Source organism: Gymnoscopelus braueri (assembly GCF_963280865.1).
Source record: "Gymnoscopelus braueri genome assembly, chromosome: 7".
Lineage (NCBI taxonomy): Eukaryota > Metazoa > Chordata > Actinopteri > Myctophiformes > Myctophidae > Gymnoscopelus > Gymnoscopelus braueri.
In genome coordinates this window covers 25,405,703-25,427,330 of record NC_137608.1, presented here as the reverse complement: position 1 = coordinate 25,427,330, position 21,628 = coordinate 25,405,703, and the positions used below count along the sequence as shown (strand labels likewise).

At 40.7% G+C, this 21,628-nt stretch overlaps 1 protein-coding gene and 1 long non-coding RNA gene across 2 annotated transcripts in view; both read right to left on the bottom strand.

The window, feature by feature from the left end:
• fancc (FA complementation group C) overlaps positions 1–19,385 on the bottom strand; it is a 41,646-nt gene extending 22,261 nt beyond the window's left edge. Inside the window, exons 1-4 of the mRNA XM_080433543.1 lie at positions 19,265–19,385; positions 15,076–15,328; positions 4,881–4,968; positions 4,164–4,258 (exon numbers count right to left, since the gene is read on the bottom strand). Coding sequence (XP_080289669.1) covers positions 4,164–4,258; positions 4,881–4,968; positions 15,076–15,282 — 390 coding nt within the window. The 5' untranslated portion in view covers positions 15,283–15,328; positions 19,265–19,385. The remainder of the gene's footprint in view (positions 1–4,163; positions 4,259–4,880; positions 4,969–15,075; positions 15,329–19,264) is intronic.
• Positions 19,386–20,463: 1,078 nt separating this feature from the next.
• Positions 20,464–21,628, bottom strand: LOC308088327. Its single transcript, XR_013933431.1, has 4 exons — positions 21,561–21,628; positions 21,283–21,347; positions 21,136–21,186; positions 20,464–21,022 (listed from the first exon to the last, which is right to left on the bottom strand). It is a non-coding gene; the product is annotated as an uncharacterized lncRNA (long non-coding RNA).

Genomic DNA, 21,628 nt, shown 5'->3' with positions numbered 1-21,628 from the left:
ACAGAAGATGTAAAAGAAAAAGAAAAGAAAAGTGGACTAGGCAGGACTTGCGCTGGTTTTGATGGGTGCCTCTGACTGCTGTTAACAATTACTAAAGCCATGATCGAATTCTCCCAAAACCAATAAAGGGCTCAAGTATAGCCTGGAACAGTTAAGACTGCAGAGACGCAAACCAAGAAAACATGGAGCTGAGTGAGGGGAAAGGGAAAGTAGAAAATATCAGACCTTATGTAGTCAACTGGGTTTAGAACTGAGTATGTACCCATTAACCTTGTCTCACTAGAAAACAAATATTCCAAAAATGTTATGTAAATCTTTTTCTAAAGGACTATGTAATTCACTCCTCAGTCATTTACTATACAAGTGTCATCGCTGTTTAAAATTGACTTAACATAACAGTTGAGATTAAGGGTACAAGAAACAATATTAATCAAATAAAATAATTGATTGGGGAGGAACTGAAATATACTGTATGTATTTATTTTTCGACAAAGTATAAAATAGGGCTTAGTGGTTAATCAGCCAAATCGATGTAGTCAATTATAAAAGAATACAAAATAAAAATAAATCCCACTTCAAGATTATTTGATTAATTGAAAAAGTAATCAATATAATAATTGCTAAGAATATTATTGTCAAATAGTTGCAGCACTATAAGTTGATATGCATGTCAGTCAGTAGGGACCGTTAAAACGTTGGACCACACAGAGGGAATAAATGAGTTGAACCAGAGAGAACAATTTCACTGAATGCCGCTCTCACAAATAAAAAACTAAAGAGAAGACAGACAGAGGAAATATGAGCTGAAACAGACGAAAAAACTAAACCAAAGAAATGATATGCTGAAACCCGGAAAAGCGCCACAGTGGCTCCCAGGCCCCAAGCCCTTTGCCCTGTGTGCACACATCAAAACCCCACTGTCCCTCAGCCCTCTAATATTACACCCCTACTTTTCTTTATCTGTCATCTCCTGCAGGATCACGCCATGTTACTGTGGCACTGTGTGGTCCCCCCCCCGCCCCAACTGCCATGGTAGGATGGAGGAAAACAAACCGAGCTGATCTGAAGACTAAAACTCGCACAGCCCTCAGCTATGCGGCTCAACCCAGCACCCATCAAACACAGCTAGAAGACTCAGATGTGGAGAGAGGGAGGCAGAGAAGAGTGCGGGAAGAGGAGGGGGTGGAGGGATGAGACCAAGAGCGGGAGGAAGAAGAAGCCGGGTGCTTTCACCACAGCTCTCATAATTAAGAGAAGAAAAAATTAAGACATGGCTGCTGACGCAGTGTAGTGCGACAGAACGCGCATATCCTGCACATGAATGTACATGCGAACATTAGTAAGCACACAAACATGCAAACATATACGCACAGTGTTTAAATGCCACTTAACGCTAGACCATGAGCCCATTACGGCGGCAGCGAGACAACAATGCTGGGGAGATGGATCAGACAGGGCTAACAGAAAACAGGCTGCATTCTGCATTCCAGGACAAACGGCAACAACACAACAGAGACACGCAGGGACAGACGCAGAGACGGACCATCTCTAGCCTAAAACCATACAGCTGCCCTGTTCTCCCAGAATGCCTGAGCTGTGGCGAAGATGCTGCTTTTTTGTGTGTGTGTGTGTGTGTGTGCTTCCCTCAATTCTTGTCGCTAGCAGAGACTGGAGAATCGAGAGAAGCAAGAGGAGCTAGAGTTGATTATGTATTTTACGTTAGCCGCTTATTCATGTATATACAGTACTTTTAGTTTAGGTCAGGCCCAAACTCTGTCCGAGTCTGTGCCATGCTGTATGTTATCCGTTGAGCTACACGGGGCACCCTGCAGCGTCTTATGATGCTATACTTTTTTGGATGCTCGTCAAGGAACAATGTCATAGAACTGTTGGTACGAAAGAAAGCATTAAGCAATCATTATTAAGGCAACATCTGGTTCATCTCAATGAGATTCAATGACATTTAGCGTTACAAACCCTCTGGTGCACCTTTCCTATGTCTGTCCAACGGGCCGCCACTCACATATCTCTTCTCTGACGCAGGCACGCGATGTGGAGCTGAGCAAGGCTATGGAAGACGAGGCTATGGAAGAATGTAATGTAACTACACACCATTCCCTCATCCCAGTACAACCCTACACACACACCCACACGCGTGCACACACACCCACACGACACCATACCACGCACACATGCACTCCACTTCCCCAGTTATAGGTCAAAGACCATCTGGCAAATTCAAAGTTTACTTTAAAGGCACTGTTTTAATTATCAAGACGTTTTATTAGATGAGAAATTAATCAAAAGAATACAAACACAAAGTTAATCTGGCAGAAACGTGAGCGCTCCATATTGTTTATCAAAAGCCATCTGTGTGAACCCTGTGAAAGTTTAAAATCCTCCTCTCTCGCTCTCTGTCCCTCTATTCTGTGCGTGTTAAAAACAGTAAATTCACACAGTGAGCAGTATCAACTAACGCTGGTAAAAAAAGTCTTTCATCCGTTCTGTGGGTGACAACTGACACTGAAATAGTAAATAGTTTTAATTTGCGTTTCAAAATATGGTTTACGGCTTTGGGCAAGAGCTTTAGAGGTCCAGTCAAGGTCCTTAATCATCCATTTGCCATTGAAGCAGAGATACAGAGAGCTGGCAGGAGAAGTACCATTAAAGACCAATTAGACAGAAAATAACTTCAACAGCCTAAAAGGAGTCAAAGAGTGATTCTGTCAAGTTGTTGGGGTAGTGAAAGCAGAGTCCTACATCAAGGCGGTTTTAGGCCTAATTAGCACATAAACTGCATAATGATGATATGATGTCGCTGTTGGGTAGAAACATTGTATCTCCATATTTCAACTGTTAATGTTTTCTCGTAAATTAAGAGTGTCGCACAAATGTAGAGAAAATAGGAGATGTGAGATCAGCAAATTTTTTGCGTTTCGATAAAATTAAAGGGCATAAGTCTGTCTATAGGTTTTATAAATATTTAACCAATGAAATAATAACTAAATAATAACTACAGTACATTAGACCTATTGGAACACTTAAGAGTAATGGTTTTGGACATACAAGTTTTCCACTCTATAGCGATGATGTGATGAATGCATGGAAGAGAGACATGAGTAGGGTTGTAATAGAGAAGCAGATAGAATGATGTCACTGCCAATATAATACGTAGGGAATTATGTTATCTCTCAATCTTGTAATCTCATAATATGAGATTCATTGTGCAATCTATTTGAGTTTTTTTTTTCTTTCTTTCTTTTGGAAAGTATAAAATAGGGCTTTAAGCAAAATGTTACAATGACGATTCAATGGTGATGATATAAAAAAAGTCAACTTCATGTTGATTTTACACTTTGAATTAGGAGGAAGTTCCGGACTAGATCTGTGAATTGAGATCAGGATTTTAAAATATTAAAAGCAACAGAAAGTTGACATTTTAATTTGAAAAAAATGCTGTGTCGGATTTCGTAATATTATACAATGACAGAATCGCTTTGTTCGCTTTCGTTTATGTGCCAAAAGAGTAACTTTGAGACCTGTTTCACTGTGAAATGTAAGTCAATGAGGAGACTATTGAGGATATCTCTCAAATATTTGGAGTTAAATCATGGCTAGGAAACTACCCAACCCAAACCTCTAAAATGTCAGTTTAAATGATTAAAACCAGTAAAAGAAAACAACAATTCCATATCACGATATTAGGATATCCAAAATCCCAGACAATATCTAGGCTCATACTGTACCACAATATTGATATACTGTAATAACAATATATTGCCCAGCCCATATTTCTTGTATAATCAGTCTACAAAAAGTAATGAGAACTTGCCCCACTGTTTATAATAATGTCTCCAGTTCTTCTAGTAAAACACTTCACATAATGCGCATATCCCTCTAATCGTCACTGTAAGTGAAGTATTCATAAGAGTGTTAATTGTTTTCTTTTTGGGTTTGTTTTTGTAAATCTTTTGCATCATAAAAAGAAAAAACACACATTATGAAAAAAAAATGCTGACAAAAGATGAGTGAATGATGCATATGTATCCCATTTACTAGACCTTGTGAAAAAGCCAACCCTAATTGGACTCGAAATTTTACCCATCTATCATGACTCTAAATGAAAGGCGTATTAACAGAGATGGAGTATCTCCAGTCCATACCCTAATCCACTGGTTGGCCTTCCTCTCCACCGCATTGCTGGGTTCCTCAGAGTACAGACACCACATGCTCTGGAACAGCAGGCTGCGACCCTCGGCTGGAAAACAACGCCACACAATTCACACACACTCAACAGATGTCAATCCTGTAGTCAAGAGAAACTGTCAATATGTTCACAGGTTGTGGCGGGGAGTTAGGACCAGGTTGATAAAAAATAACAACCTGCTTGTTGGATGTCATTAATCTATCCTAAAGTGCAAAAGACATATTTACACCGTTGCCATTTTTGTTCTGATGTTCGTTTTGGCTCCATCACCCCAGAGTATGATATAAGAGCAGAATGGCCACCGTGTGAATAAGTCAATGGCCTTAATCCTTGAGGTTGCACTTAGGGCTGGGCAATATATATTGATGTTATATCGATACTGTGGGTATCGTTTTATGATAATATGATATATGTGTTGTATTTTCCTGGCTTTAATCACATCAGTCCTATTCATGTTCAGCAGTAGCGAAAATAGACGATCTGCAAGCTCACAATCGCAACACGTTGTGAGCTTATAGGTCTGCTATTTTAGCTATAAAAAAAATGTTATCACCACTATATACCATATTATTATAATTACATCAATAGAGGTATTTGATCAAAAATAGTGATATTAGATTCTGTCCGAATGGCCCAGCCCTAGCTGCCATCTCTATGCACCTCTTGAGCTCACCATCAGCAGTGACACAGGGGTTCCAACATAGTCTGCCCAGGAACTGGCCTAGGAACGGCAGCTTCGTCATGGCCTCTGTGGTGGAGCTCTAAGGGAGAAGGAGGCACAGGCATCCAGGTTCAGATATATGTGCATTCAATAGCTGTATTAAATATAAAATACATAAGTGACTCTGAGCATGCTTGCAGCGTGACTGCTTAGGGGTGTCAAGTTGTCTCGGGGGCAGCAAGTTGTGAGGTGTGCAAAAGTTTACTCACTCTCTAAAGTTCAAACAACATATATTTTTCAGGTACTTAACCCATTAAGACCTGAGGCGATTCTTAAAAATGTTTTCTAAATCCAACAGCTTTTTCAAAAATCTACAAGCTCATAGCACGGCACTCGGTGCCGCGCTATGAGCTTGTATATCTGCTATTTTTGAATAGCCAAAGACATCTTAAAGTGACACAGATGCGTTCCAGGTCTTAATGGGTTTAAGTATCATAATATAGGTTAGGTATATTTGAATGCAGAGTGCATTATGCACTACCTCATTACATGATATAGTTAGCAAAACACTAAATTCCATTTTGATAACTTTACCCTCTAAATAATGATCATTGGTTATTAAAACACAGTACATGTATGTGTTCAAAAGCTGTATTTCTGTGGACCCACCCAGCTCTGGACACACCCAGAACCACCCACTTACAAAGCATTACTTTCTCTACCCTAAAGTCTGTCCCCTTTGCCAAATGACACTGGGGGTCCCCAAATTATTTTGAGAGGTCCCCAGATGATTAATGTGCACCATTGTTTTCTCGCTCAACAGTAAACAAACCAACATAAAGTATCAGGGACGTGCTGGCCACTGGGAAATTTGGGAAAATTCCAGAACGGCCGCGCCATTTACGGGCCGCCAAACGGCCGGTGGGCCACCCAAAAGAAAATATTATTAAAAAAAAGAGCTGAATTTTGGTCCCCTGCGTTTTTTGGTCCCCTGCGTGTACACAGGGTATCTGCACATTTCTAAAGTTACAATGTAAGGTCTTTTAAGTCTTAAACTGCCAGGGTTTTTCAAAAATAGTTTGCCACCTCTGCCAGCATGTTTCCAGGTAAAACATACTGTAGGAAACATATTTTTTTCTCAGTTTAGTTTTTAACATTAGTTTTTAACACACAACAAGTGAATGGAGCAGCAACTTTTTGGAAAATGTTATCTCCTGGTTCTTTGTGAAGAACAGAAAAAAATAATAATAATAATAATAAAGAATAATTTTAGATTTTTTTAAATTTATTTTTTGATTAAAATAAAAACGTTTATAAAACGTTTTTGGCAGGCAATAGCTTAATTCTCAAAAACGTTTATAAACGTTTTTGTCAGTATAAGAGTTAAGACATTTTTAATACCAAATTGGCCAAACTGAAATATTACGAAAGAAAGAGGCAAACATTGTGAAAATAGCCTATCTACAAGCTCATAACGCCTTTTTGAGCTTGTAGTTTCTGCTTTTTTCACAATATTTATCTGTAGAACCAAGTCAAACTAAGTGGAATGCCTACAATTCCAAGTGTATGTCAGGGTGGGGGGTCCCCAGTTCAAATTATGATTATTTTGGGGGGGTCCCAAGTTCAAATATGATTAATACCCCCCCCCCCCTCTATTCTGTGCTCTGCAGTGTCAGTGTGTGGTTGAAGAAACGCTTTGTGTTTGAGTTACAAATAAAAGTGTTCCTATCAAAAGGTCATGACTTATCCTTGGCGCTTTTCTTTGACGATGGGTTCCCAGATTGTCCGTGCACAAGCTGTGGTAAGCTGCAGTACCAGAATCGGCCACCATGACTTTAGTGCTTCACTTCTCCCTCTCGGTTCTGGGGGTTTGCCGTCAACGGCCTAGGCCTATTCCCCGTCATGAGCCATAGAAATCACTATAACCACAGTGGAAAAGCACAGTGGATACCTCTCCGGTGTGGAGAGGTATCCACACCGGATACCTCTCTCCATGAGACACTAGAGCAGGGTAACCCCAGTACCTCCAGCCTTTTTTGGGTGCATGGGGGTTGTGTGGAGTGCATTGGACAAGGCAGGGACTTCCCAGCATGCCTTGGGGCGCACACACGTTTTTGATTATCGTTTTATTGTCACTGAATTAAGTTGTTTACCATAGGAATGTGTTGGGTGGGGAATTTATGTGTTGTATTGTGTTGTATTATAATTGATTTTATATGTGTCAGACCATGGGGGATAGGGATAAATGTGGGGAGCACCCCGCTCCATTCTGTGGTCAGCATTTGAGATGGAGACACATTTCAAGTTAATGTTATAAAAGACTGTCTCTAATCCCTATCAAAAGTCGTCATGACTTCCTTTCTCCAGTGGTTTTATGTTCTATTAATCAATTAGCTTTGTGGATATAGACTTTTTTATGTGAATTTATGTCCCTTAAAATGTTTGGGTGAAGTTGACAAGATTTAGCCTTTTTTTTAAGAAAAGTGGCAGCAGTGTAGAAGCTAGAGCAGAAATGTGTCATTTTCGATAACCATAACGGTGCAAATAACCGACATGAAAATATCTAAATAGAAATACAGTATTTACCCTAGAATATGTGTGTCTCTATGATGGAGGACAGTATGGCAATGCAACTACTACTCTTCTATTGAGAAATGTCTACTCTGGTGTCAGGTAGGGCACCTATGTCAATAAAAGTTATTTGAAACAGATGGCGCACCGTGGATACTAGATGTACGAATGCTTTATTGTAGTTCTGATATTGTTGCAATTACCTCCCTCTGTCGGGAAAAATGCCTGAGACGAGCAAGGAGTTAGTTACATAAAAGAAACATCCACAGGAGTGTGGTGCTTGTATAACCTTATTTCCCAAATGGAAATGTCTACTTTCATTACAGTGGTTATAGTGAGATATACACGGAACAGAACAATGAGCGAAGGTGGTGAAGTTGATGGTGTGTGTGTGTGCGCCCTGGGTGAATGTGCTTTAACGCTGTGTGTGCGCGTGCGTGCGTGCGTGTCTTCAGGTCAACATCAAGAAGACACAAATAGTCCACCAACCAAGCTCTACCCAGACACCCACACCGGTCTTCTACATTGACAACACCCCTCTGGAAACGGTACCAAACTTCCAAGTACTTCGGCAGCATCCTCTCAGACAGTTGTAATGTTGATGCAGACATCCAAGCCTGCATCAACCTTGCCTCCGCCGCGTTTGGTCGCCTAAGGTCACGGGTTTTCACCAACAAAAACCTGACGGCATCAACCAAGGCAGCAGTGTACCAGGCAGTATGTGTGTCCACACTACTGTATGGCTCTGAAGCCTGGACACCATATAGACGTTACATAAGATCTCTGGAGGCCTATAACGTCCGCTGTCTGCGAAGGATCCTTGGCATCACATGGGAGCACCACATGACCTATGCAGAGATCTGTGAACGCACCAACTCATCCAGCATAGAGGTGATTCTGGCACGCAGACAGCTCCGCTGGCTAGGTCATGCGATCTGCATGCCTGCAGCTCGTCTACCACGACAGGTCCTCTACGGCCAACTCCAATCCGGCCAGAGGTCTGCAGGAGGGCAACAATAAGCACTACAAGGACCATATGAAGGTGCTACTCAAGAACTGCAACATACCACCCTCCAACCTGGAAAGGATAGCAGCAGATCGAAACACCTGACGTTCTTCCTGTCTCGCAGGTGTCTCCCACCTGGAGGAGAAGACATCCCTGAGACGCGCAGAGAAGCGTAGGCAGCGGCATGAGCGCACTACAAGGACTGTCCAGCCGGGTTCAACACAGCCTGCCCCACGTGTGGAAAAGTGTGTGGATCAGCAATTGGTCTACGGCCAAATGAGGTGGCAAGAGCACTGAAAACCCCCCCTTTCCCCCCAGGAGATATGAAGTCATCATCGACAACGATGGACTGCCATAAGTAAGCAAGTAATAGTGTGTGTGTGTGTGTGTGTGTGTGTGTGTGTGTGTGTGTGTGTGTGTGTGTGTGTGTGTGTGTGTGTGTGTGTGTGTGTGTGTGTGTGTGTGTGTGTGTGTGTGTCATATTTCAGGTACACTTCAGTCCAGACTTTCCATAAATAATCTTTTAGGTTACACAGGTCTGTAGACCAAGACTGGGTGGCCGAGACGTCTCGACACACTACAGACGGAACAAGGGGGATGAGTGTTTAACCACTTTCAACCTAACATCCCTATTTTGGGGACGCCAGGATATAGGCGAACATTTAAAAAAATAAACATTTTCAAAACATTCTAAAATATCAAAAATAGCAGATGTACAGGCTCACAATGTGTTGTGAATTGCCAATTTATGCTAAGAAGTACTATATGGGGCGACGGTTTTCAACTGGTGGCCTGTGGACCACTGATGGTCCGTGAACAGTAGGTATTGCATGTGGTCCTTGAACAGGCATTCACTCATTTAGTAAAGTGAATGCAGACCACTCCACAACCGTTGGTATTTGTATGATATGAGGATATTGGAATTAAAGACATTATCAATCACTATCAGTGGTCATTTGAGGAGGCCTCCGTTTTCAATTCCAAAAGTACTTCCAAGCTTAAAGGGATAGTTCACCCCCAAAATGACCTTTTTTTCTATCGATTAGTCACCCCATGGAGACTTGAATTCATGGATATTTTTTTGTTTTTGTCGCATTCCTAAACCAATAATTTGATGACCGGCAGCGGTTCCGGTAGGAGACACAAAGAGTCTCCTTTGTATCTCCTACCGGAACTGCTGCCTACCTGGTCCGCTGGTCATCAAATTATTGGCTTAGGAATGCGACAAAAACAAACAAATATCCATGAATTCAAGTCTCCATGGGGTGACTAATTAGTAATCGATAGAAAAAAAGTATTTTTTGGGGTGAACTATCCCTTTAACTACTACAGAAGAGAATCAGTTCATTGAAATGTCCACAGACGGTACAAGGGGCACATGTATGAAACACAGTCCCTTATGACGTTCTGGATGAGTTGTCAGGCAGAATTCCACAGAGTGCCGCGCTACGAGCTTGTAGATCTGCTATTTTTGAAAAATCGTGAAAATGTATGCAAATCTTTGAATACATATTTTATCATTTGTAAAATATTTTCTTCCAGGGACCTCCAGAAACAAAGATTTGAGTTACAAATGTTCCCTTTAAAAATATATATATTCAAAGGTTTGCACAAATCTTTCAAAAATAGCAGATCTACAAGCTCATTGGGCTTGTTTTAATAGCCAAAGAAATCTAAAACGACACAAGATTCTTTCCCGGTCTTAATGGGTTAACAACACGGGTCCAACTCATGGACACATCCAAGACGTCCAATAGACAAGTCAGAAAGCGTGAGGTTAGAGGACAAGTCAGAGAGCGTGATGTTCTCACCACAACTTCAGCAGTGAGCGAGCCGTACACAGAACAGATCAAAGAGGCGGAGGTGTTCCTAGATTGAGCTCTGTTTGGAGGTGCTATAAATTTTACAGCGTGTTTGTACGTGTGTGCCTAGTACCCCCACATGCGCCCATGTGTCTTGTTTACGCATACGTGCATGATGTATGGAATATTCAGCCCATAACAACAACAGACCATATCATACATCGCACCATTGGGCCAATTAAAAGTCTACACAGCAACAGCTTCGAGGCAGAAGCCCAAGCCCAGACCCCATCGAAAATCTGACATATGCCCGTTTTTAATTGAAGCAGTGTGCTATTGCTGAAACAAAGGAGATTCTGGCTGTTTCACTGCGGCATGCAGACCATGGAGGCTTTGGTGGTGGGAAGGCAGGATATGATAGGCAGCCATAAGAGACTCTTAAATGGCATAATGATCCCCAGGGCCAGGACCATCTGTTTGGAGTATGCAGATTAAAAAATGTGTGAAATATTACTGGCATCTTCATGATGTGCTGGGAGTTTGCGCTGTCAAGAGGTAAATTGGGTCAGGGATAGAACAAATCAAGGGAAAATGTGAGGAAGAAGTTAAGACTACAGTTACAGTAGACAAAAATTTACAGTATAGGTATATTTAGAGCACGACCGATAAATCGGTCTGGCCAAAATATTGGCAAATACTGTATTATGCAGCCAATGTGCCCCAATTTTACCACTTTAAACCCCGCGTCCCTATTTTGTGCATATTATTATAGGTAACAGGCCAACAACTTTCAAAGATTTTCTAAAATAGCACATCTACAAGCTCACAATCACATCAGGATAGGCTTAAAACTTCAGTTTGATGTATGTATAATATATTATGTAAACTTGTTTGCTTGTTCAATGTATATTTTGACAAAATATCAGTCAAAAAAGATTGTTAATCTGTGATCTAGGACTCCAAAATTGGGATCGGACCCAAAAATGGTGCATCGATTCGGTCGGGCTCTCTAGTATATGCATTGACTCCTCATTCTACATCAGGTCTAGAGGAAATGTGCTGTAGGAAAATAAACACGTATCAATAAAGGGGGAGGATACGGCAACGACAATAAAGCAATGCATATTGCAATGTATAATAGCCTGGAGACAATGGCAGGCTTGGCCTGAGCCTACAGTATATACACTCACATCCAGCATCACAGAGCCTGACTGAGACTCATCCATGTGGATGAGATCATCAATAATGGGAAGCAGAATGGTAATGGAACAAGTAGTTTCTTTAGATGAGCCCTCGATGCATTCAACATGTTTCTCCCCCTGCCAGCACCGTCAACACCGTCTGGACTGTTCTGGACATTATCTAAACACTGGCCCTTCTCATCAATCTCATGTGGAAAAAGTTGTACAGTATGTGTATGTCTGTGTGTGCGTGTGCGTGTGTATGTGCCTGCGTGTGTGCGTGCATGCGTGAGTGTACAGTATGCGCGCCTTCATTGTACCCTCATGCAATGACGAATAAAATGTTCATTTACAATGAGAATTTTATGACCCTTTGGGACTATTGAAAAGTGCTGTATAGGCTCCAATACGAATGCGCCGTCACACAAGAAAACAATTATTTCTGACCACCAATGCCAAATCGGAATCAAAGGCTCGTCTCCACACGAAGTGTCCCCAGTAAAAAAAAAAGAAAAGAAGCAGAGCGATGAGAGCATGTATGTTATATCTAGTCATGATTTGAGACAGGCGGCTCAGACAGAAGCAATTTATTATGTGGTGACCATGGGGAGGTAATGGGAGAGCTTTATAGGGGGAGCTTTTTATCATCAGTGACATTTTTGGACAAGCAAGACATGACAGTATCTCTGGTGAATACACAGTGTCAGAGAGTGAAGCCCGGTGCTTTCAGAAAGGCAGCAGAGCTCAGTCTCTGAATGGCACTGAGCCATGATCGGAATAGCTAACATATTTAGTCCTAATTATGAACAACAAAGCGTCAGTGTGTCCACAAACTGGTAGCTGTTGCTGAAGACCCCAACCATCTTGTGTACAGTATAGCTCACATTAACCCATTAAGACCAGGAACGCATCTGTGTCATTTTCAGATTTCTTTGGCTATTAAAAAAAATTGCAGATCTACAAGCTCATAGCGCGGCTATGAGCTTGTAGATCTGCAAAAAAAAAAATTGGGAAAATGTGTGCAAATCTTTGAATATATATATTTTTTTTTTAAAGCGAACATTTGTAACTCAAATCTTTGCTTCTGGGGGGTCCCTGGAACAAAACATTTTGAGATGGGGGTCCACGGCCACCCAAAATGATATGTATTTGGCCGTGGACCCCCCCATCTCAAAACATGTTGTTCCAGGGACCCCCAGAATCACAGATCGGAGTTACAAGTGTTTGCTTTATAACATTTATTCAAAGACTTTGCACACATTTCCACGATAAAAAATAAATAAATAGCCAAAGAAATCTTAAAATGACACAGATGAGTTCCCGGTCTTAATGGATTAAGCACTGCAGGATTTTCCAAATGATTCCTCTAGTGTTGCCATATCGCGGCAGTGCAGCCAGCAATCATGTGAAACGTCAAAGCTCTAACCAGATAGAAACTTCCAGCTCTACTCCCAGGGTGCTATCCTGGTGTAAACCACGATTTAATATTATTAACTGGAATATATTTCATTTTACCTCGGGGCTAAAGCCACAATAAATTCATTAAGTCATCAAAGGATGTAGAAACTGTTGCCAAAAAGTAGGTTATCCTCATTGCTCTTTTATGAGCCCACTGCCGGGAAAAAGGATTTTACTCCAATTAAACCATCCCTCTCTCTTTCCCACTCTCCAAACCCCCTCCTCCTTCTCCTCCTCCCTCTCACCCTTCCATCATGCTGCAGATATTGACGCCTCTGGGTGACATGTATGCCGAACAATGCTAGCAGACAAGCAGAAAGGGAGAGAATTAGTCGATGTCAGTGCTCATTGCTCAGCCTAATAAAATACACGGAGAACTGACAATTTATAGCATATTCACCCCTAAAAAGAGACAAAAAAAGGGGAAAATAGCAGATATACAAGCTCACAACGCGCCACATTGCATTCATGGATTTTTTAATTTTTTTTGTCGCATTCCTAAGCCAATAATTTGATGACCAGCGGAACGGTAGGCAGCGGTTCCGGTAGGAGACACAAAGGAGACTCTTTGTGTTTCATCAAATTATTGGCTTAAAAATGCGTCAAAAACAAAAGAAAATCCATGAATTCAAGTCTCCATGGGGTGACTTACTGTATCGATAGGAGAAAAAAAGTCATTTTGGAGGAGAACTATCCCTTTAATTATCCAGCCCTACCAATAGATGAGAAAAATATGAAGAGGTACTGAAAAGAAAGATGGAGGGTGCATGACTGGAGAGAGCAGAGAGCGGGTGTTAAACGCAGGCATGGCTTCTGTAACACTGGAGGCTCAGAGTCCCGCGCCCCCTGCTTCCCTCTGCCCCCCGTTCCCAAATTTGCTGGACTTGATGCTGGGATACATTAGGTTAGCGCTGGAGGTCCCCGTGCGGCTATTACCTGGCTAACTCAACACGGCAGCGCTGCCAAGACGACACGCACGGCCTCTGCACAGCACAGAGCGGCCTCTGTTAGCACGACCCTGTCCGTGCCGCATGGACTGTTAATGTCCAGGTTTGAAGACGAGGTGAGTGAGCGAGCGAGTTTTGTGTGTGCACTGGGATTGCACTTAAGCTTTAGTGCATCATTAATCAGACGGCTGTTTGGCTCTGATCAGCCTAATTGATTAGAAGGAAGGCCTAATTGGTTTGATTAAGGCAGGTTGTTCACAACTTGCCGATAAAGGGGCTTTTGTGGAATGTGCGCCGTGTTTGCCGTTAAACTCATGGGGACATCTCCAAGACAAGATGCTCAGAGTGGTTTACTATAACCATCCTTAGCAATGGAAGTTTCAACACAGGTCAGAGGCAGTAGTGTAAAGTAACTAAGTAATTTACTCAAGTACTGTACTTAAGTAAATTTAGGTATTTATTTTTTACTTTTTTCAGTATTTCCAATACTTTTAACCCACTATATCTCAAATGGCAAATATTGCACTTTTTACCCCACTACAATTATTTGACAGCTTTAGTTTCTTTGCAGATTTAGATTATTATCACTAAACATACATTAATCACTTCAGCCCTCTGTATATTTCGTCCATTTGAAAATAGCCGATCTACAAGCTCACAATGAGTCGCGATGCGAGGCATTGTGAGCTTGTAGATCTGCTGTTTTCCAAAGATTCTGAACTTGTGAAAATCGGACATTCTGCACAATGAGTACTTTTACGTTTGGTAAATTTTGATGCCAAAACTTTTATACTTTTACTCAAGCATATTTTGAATTCAGGACTTTTACATGTAACTATTTCTATATTTCAATCTCGAGATTTCAATCTCGTCTAGCGAGACTTCCAGTGGGGCGCATTCAAGACAATCACGTTGCATAGTGTTCCGTCACTATGAACGTCAGATCTCACAAAAAAAATAAAAAATAAAAAATACGCGACTTAGCGCAAGGCCCATAGGCGCGCATTTTAGCTGTGGCGGATCCGGGATGGAGTTTCAGAACTCCATTTTTCTACTGCACCATTCATCCTAGGATATCATAACATCATAGAAAAGGTAAGAAAACCGTGGGTCAAAATTCCCCTTTAAGTAAAACATTTGAGTACTTTTTCCACCACTGGTCAGAGGGCACAAATCTTAAGATGACAGAAATAGCTGTGATGAGAGAGAGAGCGCTAAATGAGTTTTATTGTGTTCACTCACCACATTGCTGATGTGGGAGAGGAGGAGCTGGAGAAAACCCTTCAGTCTGCTGAGATGCAGGCAGGTATCTTTCTGGGTGTCCGGGCTTTCAGCCTGGCCCCAGAACACCACTTTGGCCAGCCAGAACTGCACCTCCTGGGCGTCGATCAGGGTCTCCTCCTCCTTCGGCTGGGCCTGGGTTTGGAGCGGTGGCTGAGTCTGAGCCATGGGGCTGGAGGATGTGGTGAGCTAACCTCAGGACCCACGACAAATCCTAGGTGATGGATGGATACAATGAAAGAAACCGGGTGTTGAAACATAGGCAGACGCAGACATTTCTTAACACAGATTTCATCAGGGTTGCAGAATATTTTACCGGTGACTTCACCTTTACTTGTCGTCTTTCAAAATTGGACTCACTAAAATTGTGGATTAGCTTGTGACATTAGTGTATATCGGGCAGGATGAGCCACAGTTATTTTAAGAGCTCCAACATTTTTTTTTGTAGAGGCAGGCTATATAGACGGTGCCTGGCCTGCATGTGTGGCCTCCCGCTGCCACAGAATTTGTCACCATCACCCTGTTTTCCCAATTTCTATGAAGGAGGAAAAAGAAATGGATGCAGATTAAAGCAAAGTTGGGTTAAGGGGCTGGTTCTGTAAAGTCTTAACCACCACAAACCTCATGATGTGACTTTTAAGCTCAGGAGGATCAAGCAGCCACCTCTCAACACACTCTCTCATCAAGCCCTACTGAGAAATATAAACAGTGCATTCTTCACCTTTTTATGATGATGGGGAGAAAATAGTGGGGGGCCATCTCACGGTAGTGTGTGTGAGGATGTTTTTGTGTCTGCATAAAGCCTGAGAATATAGTGTGTGTGTGTGTGCGCGGCGTGTGTATTTGTTGTTTTTAGCCATAATGACAGGTCTGTGTGGGACACCACAGGGTTGTGTTTTACGATCACCTCGTTACAGACGACTTGTTTAATGTCTTGCCATCATCTCTGCTGGAAAGCCCCTATGGCTCGCCGATGTGAATATATAAATACTACGTTTTTAGGAGGGAGAAGATGAAAAAAAAAAAAAAAAGCCAGACCAAATTAGGAACAAACGTCTCTTGTTGACTTATGTTGGCAGATCAGTTTTCAGTACACCAGAGGTGGAACAGGACTGTAGCCACATACTGTACACTCCCCTCTCTCCCCCAATGCATGTACACACACAGATTATTACATGCACTCACGCACGCACACGCACACACATGCACAAGCTCAGGTGTTGGCCAAACACATTTTGGAGCGGGAACGAGATGTGACTGGCCAAATATTAACTTTGAAGATTTGTTAAGCTAAGCTTGTGGACTTTGGGTAAGGGGGGAGTTTGCCCTTCCAATTATGGGATTGTTGACATTATTTCGGAATAATCAGATTGGTCAAACATCGCTTTCTACACAAATCTGCTGCTACAGTTTGCTACAGTGTGTTAGCCTAGCCTACATCTGGGAGGAACTATGTGTAGGGCTTGTTTCAACAGCTCATATCAGTGATGATGAAGTTTTCAAATTGATTTCAAGATTTTGGACTGAATTTGTCCACAAAATAATATCAGTCAAAACATTTATAAATCGTTGGTCTAGGACATTTGGTTCTCAAACTTTTTCGTGCCAAGGACCCCCAAATTGATACATATACTTGGCTGCGGACCCCCATCTAAAAAGGTTTTGTGCCAGGGACAAAAATAAATAATAGTAATAATAATTAAAATGTTGATATTTTTCAAAAATGTTCCAAAATAGCAGATGTACAAGATCGCAGCATGGCACAAAGTGAAGCGCTGTGAGCTTGTAGATCTGCTATTTTTGAATAGCCAACATATAAATGGATAAAATGGTTATTATTATGATTGTGACGCTGACGCTATATTAACTACTTTTGCTGGGGATCCCCTGGAACCCCACTTTGAAAACCAATGGTCAAAATCAGGCATCGGTAGGACTCTAATGTCAAATCGAGCACGTTAACTCAACCAAATGAAAGGTGCAATCGATTATCTGTACTGAGATGCAGAGATGGTATATTACTGAAAGGTTCGCATTAACAGGAAAATGTCCATAACTTGGTCATTAAATTTCAGGTAATCTCTTGCTATCACCACCTGGGAATACTATGTGGCTATTGTATAAAGTATTTGTCAAAAACAAACCACACTTGTCTCTCAAGAGTCTTAAGCAGCAGCAGTCCAACACAATCCTGTCTAATGATAGCAGACGTATTCCCTCTGCCAAACCAGATATTCATCACTGTCCAGTGTCCACACACACACACACACACACACACACACACACACACACACACACACACACACACACACACACACACACACACACACACACACACACACACACACACACACACACACACACACACACACACACACACACACACACACACACACACACACAAATGATCTCAATATATACATGCAGCCAAAAGACTGTCAAGAGATGATTACTGACGAGCAGGCATTATGCACGCATCGCACACTCATGTAAGCACATAGGACTGGGCATATTGACATTATATCGATATCATGGTATGAGACTAGTAGTTATTGTCTGGGATTTTGGATTTCAGTTTTAAAGGATGCATTACAGTAATTTTCTGACGTCACCTGACTGTTTAGGTGTTCTATTATTTGCCTTTACCCACTTAGTTATTATTATACAGGCATTACTGATGATTGTTTATCAAAAACCTAATTTGTGTGAATATTTTGTGAAACCACCAATAGTCATGCCCACAATATCGATATCATTTGGTCAAAAATAGCATGAAATTTGGTTAATGTCGCCAAGCCCTTAACTCATTCACTGCCTCTGACGTAATTGACATAATTAACCAATACTGCCACTGACGTAAAAAACGTAATTTTATTTTTTTCAATTTATTTTATTGTTTTTCCAAATTTGACCCAAAGACCAAGGAGATATGATTTTTCGAAGATCTAGACTCCCATCCACTTCCTTGTTAACTTAAAACTTAAAAATTATGTATCTCGGCTCCTGAGTCCTGAGTACTTTTTTTTTTTCAATGAAAAATCTCTGGCAGTGGGCAAACGCAAAAAAAAAGTTAAAAGCATAAATTTCACCATGTCTTGTATACTAGCCACGTTTAATTGAATAGAAAATAATTTGTCATCTTTGCGTTGATCAGAATGATCACCTACAGCAGGGGTCTTCAACAGGGGGTCCGGGACCCCTAGGGGGTCCTCAGAGTTACTACAGGGGGGCCGCCAAATCTTTGTGTGATAGGAACATTTTTTTATATTATATAAAACCCTAGCATCTCTATTCTGAGGGGAACATTAACCAAAAATAGCAGATCTACAAGCTCTCAACGCCTTGCGCTGCGAGGCGTTGTGAGCTTGTAGATATAGGTTTGGTGTAGAGGGAAAAAGAGCAGACCAAGTACAGAGTGAAAGGTCAGTATTTAGGGTTTAAGTGGTTAAATGTCTGAAAATACACATTAACATGAATCCAACATACTGATGACAGTGCTGTCAAACAAGTCTATGAAGCTACTGTATCTATTAAATCTATGCAAAGATGTAATCTGGAACACAAAGTTATAGAACATGTAGTGGGGTGGGGGGGTGGGGGTCCCTGCTTCATCTATCTCTTAGCTACGGGGTCCTTGGCCTGAAAAACGTTGAAGACCCCTGACCTGCAGTTACAATGACATATTAGGTGTAGTAACACAAATGAGCCACACGGTGCCAGTACTGGCAGCACTCTAGCGCCCAGCAGCTAACTGTCCCAGACCCATTCATATTACATGAGAAGACAGGACACAGAGCGATCCCTTTCTTTTGTTGAAAAATATAATGAAATACTTTGAATTATATTTTATATTGCAAAATTGTATATTGTATTATATTGCTGATAAAAAAAGTTATGGAATTATGGCACATAGACCTGCCAAAATTTGAATGCGATGGGTGCGATGGGATACATGTTATTAACAACAAAGATATTACATAATAAGTCCATGCTTGCTGATCTTAATGATGTCTAACGTTATATATATACCACACTAATCCATCAGACTAACCAAAACACAGGCAGAGTAACACTAAAAACAGATTATTCTTATACAAACACAAAAAAAGCTGTACTTGTCGCTCATCAAGTTATGTTGAATGTGAGCTACCTGTAAACATGACGTCCAGCCACTAAACCAGGAGATAGTGAGTTACCGTTCAACCAAAGCTCAACTTTGCTTCGTTTTGTCAAAACAAAACACTCTATGGTCAAAATCGTCTGAACTTCCCTCGTCTCAGACACTTCCGGGTACAGAAGAATGGCTGTGCATGCTGGGAATCCGAGTCCAATAGAGAAATGTAGTCGTAATGTAGTGTTGGAGCCAGCCAGCCGTGGGCTAAATTTACATTTTCCTGTTCTTTTTGACAGTGCAGTGGTGTAAAGTAACTAAGTACATGTACTCAAGTACTGTACTTAAATACAATTTTGAAGTATTTTTTACTTTACTGGAGCACTTCCAATTTTCAAAAATGTTCCTTCCCACCACTACATCTCAAATCCAAATATTATACCCCACTAAATATTTTTGGAAAACTTTCTTACTAGATTTTGATTATTATTACAAAACATACATTAACCACTTCAGCACTTTATATACTTCTGCTATTTGAAAATAGCTAATCTACAAGCTCACACAACGCCCACGCTGTGATGCAACGCGTTGTGAGCTTGTACTGTAGATCAGCTAATTTCTAAAGACTTCTATACATTTTGAAAAAATGGGACATTCTGCGTAATGAGTACTTTTACTTTTGGTACTTTAAGTATATTTTGATGCCAACACTTTTGTACTTTTATTCACGTAATTTTTGAATACCGGACTTTTACTTGTAACAGAGTATTTGTACATTGTGGTATTAATACTTTTACTTTAGTAAAAATTTTAAGTACTTCTTCCAACACTGTTTTTTGATGAACATTTATGCTCGAACATGCTCCTTACTGTACAGCAAAGTTTCTTTTTGGGAGAATTTTTTATTTTAGATAATTATTGTGTTGTTTTATCATTGTTATTATTTAGGCAAAGTGCTTTACGCAAAACATGAAGCAGAAACACATAGCATTAAGAGGGTGCAAAGTAAAAAAACATGGGTGCATTATATATATATATATATATATATATATATTTATATATATCCCACTTTGCTTTAATCAAATTTAATTTTTCCTTTTTACAAATTCTGTGGCAACGGGAGGCCACACATGCAGGCTGTCTATAGTGTGGCTATATAAGGTTATATAACTTTTGTTGTGATCATGATAAGGCTTGACTATGAATGATCTCAAATGAATACATTTTGACTCATATTTCTTCCTCATAGTAGATTTATTTAACAAATGTGATTAATTACAAATCATTTTCACTTCATATGTTGACTGTAGATGTCTGACTATCAGTCATATGTGTAGACAAGGACCCACAGGAAACAAGAGAGAAGGTTAACAAGGTTAACTAACTCAAAATAGGGCTGAGTTTAAAGACCATACAGCAAGCACACTGCCAAACATTATTTAACCACTTATGTCCTATGTTATATCCTACTTCATGGCAAATTGGTGTTGCACAGTGAAAATAGCTGATGTACAAGCTCACAACGGGTGAACTTTTAGATCTGCTATTTCAGCTACTTTTGAACATTGATGCATGTTTAAAAATGTTTGCATATCATGACGTGTCTAAAATAGGGATGCAAGGTTGAAAGTGGTTAATGATCATTCAGTGAAATCATTTGCCTCCTGGAACTGCAGGAACTGCTGGAGCAGCTGGAGTTGGGAACAGAGTTGGGAACAGCAGGCGAAGAAGTGGCAGCTGTTGTGCTGCGGGCAACCGAGATAGGATACTGAAGATACCCCCCAATCCCCCCATCTACAAAAGAAGGAACATTTTAAAATCACAAATTGTACGTAGATGAATGAATGACACCAATTACAACCATGTCACAAATGGAATTGTGATGTTGGAAGAGTTTTTCCACAAACCTCATTGGAGTTTGAGTTTGATCTTGCAACTCGCAGGTGCTCATCTTCGACCTACAGAAAACACATGTAACAAATGTGCACCTTCAGTGTTGGTTTGGTGTTACTGTATGTATGAAAGTTATTGGCTTTTTATCATTTAATACTCACAGGAAAAGCCAAAGCAAGGCTCAGGAGGCAGGCAAACAAGATTATTATCTTCATCATGATTTCAGCTGTAAAGTGAAAAGAAAACATTCTAGTGGTGCAGTTGTAAAATGGTATTTCTAATGTACGACACAAATCAGGCATATAATGTAGTTGTCATAGTACTTAGTACTATAAAAATATAAAAAAAACATAAAACATACAACCAGATTAACATATTACCATGATTCTTGATTATAAAAACATTAATCAATACACATACATACTGAAAAAGTTGTTACCTTGTAGTCTTCTCTAATTTCAGCCGTTTGTCAAGACTCAGGAAAGCGCCGATATTGTTGAAAGCAAG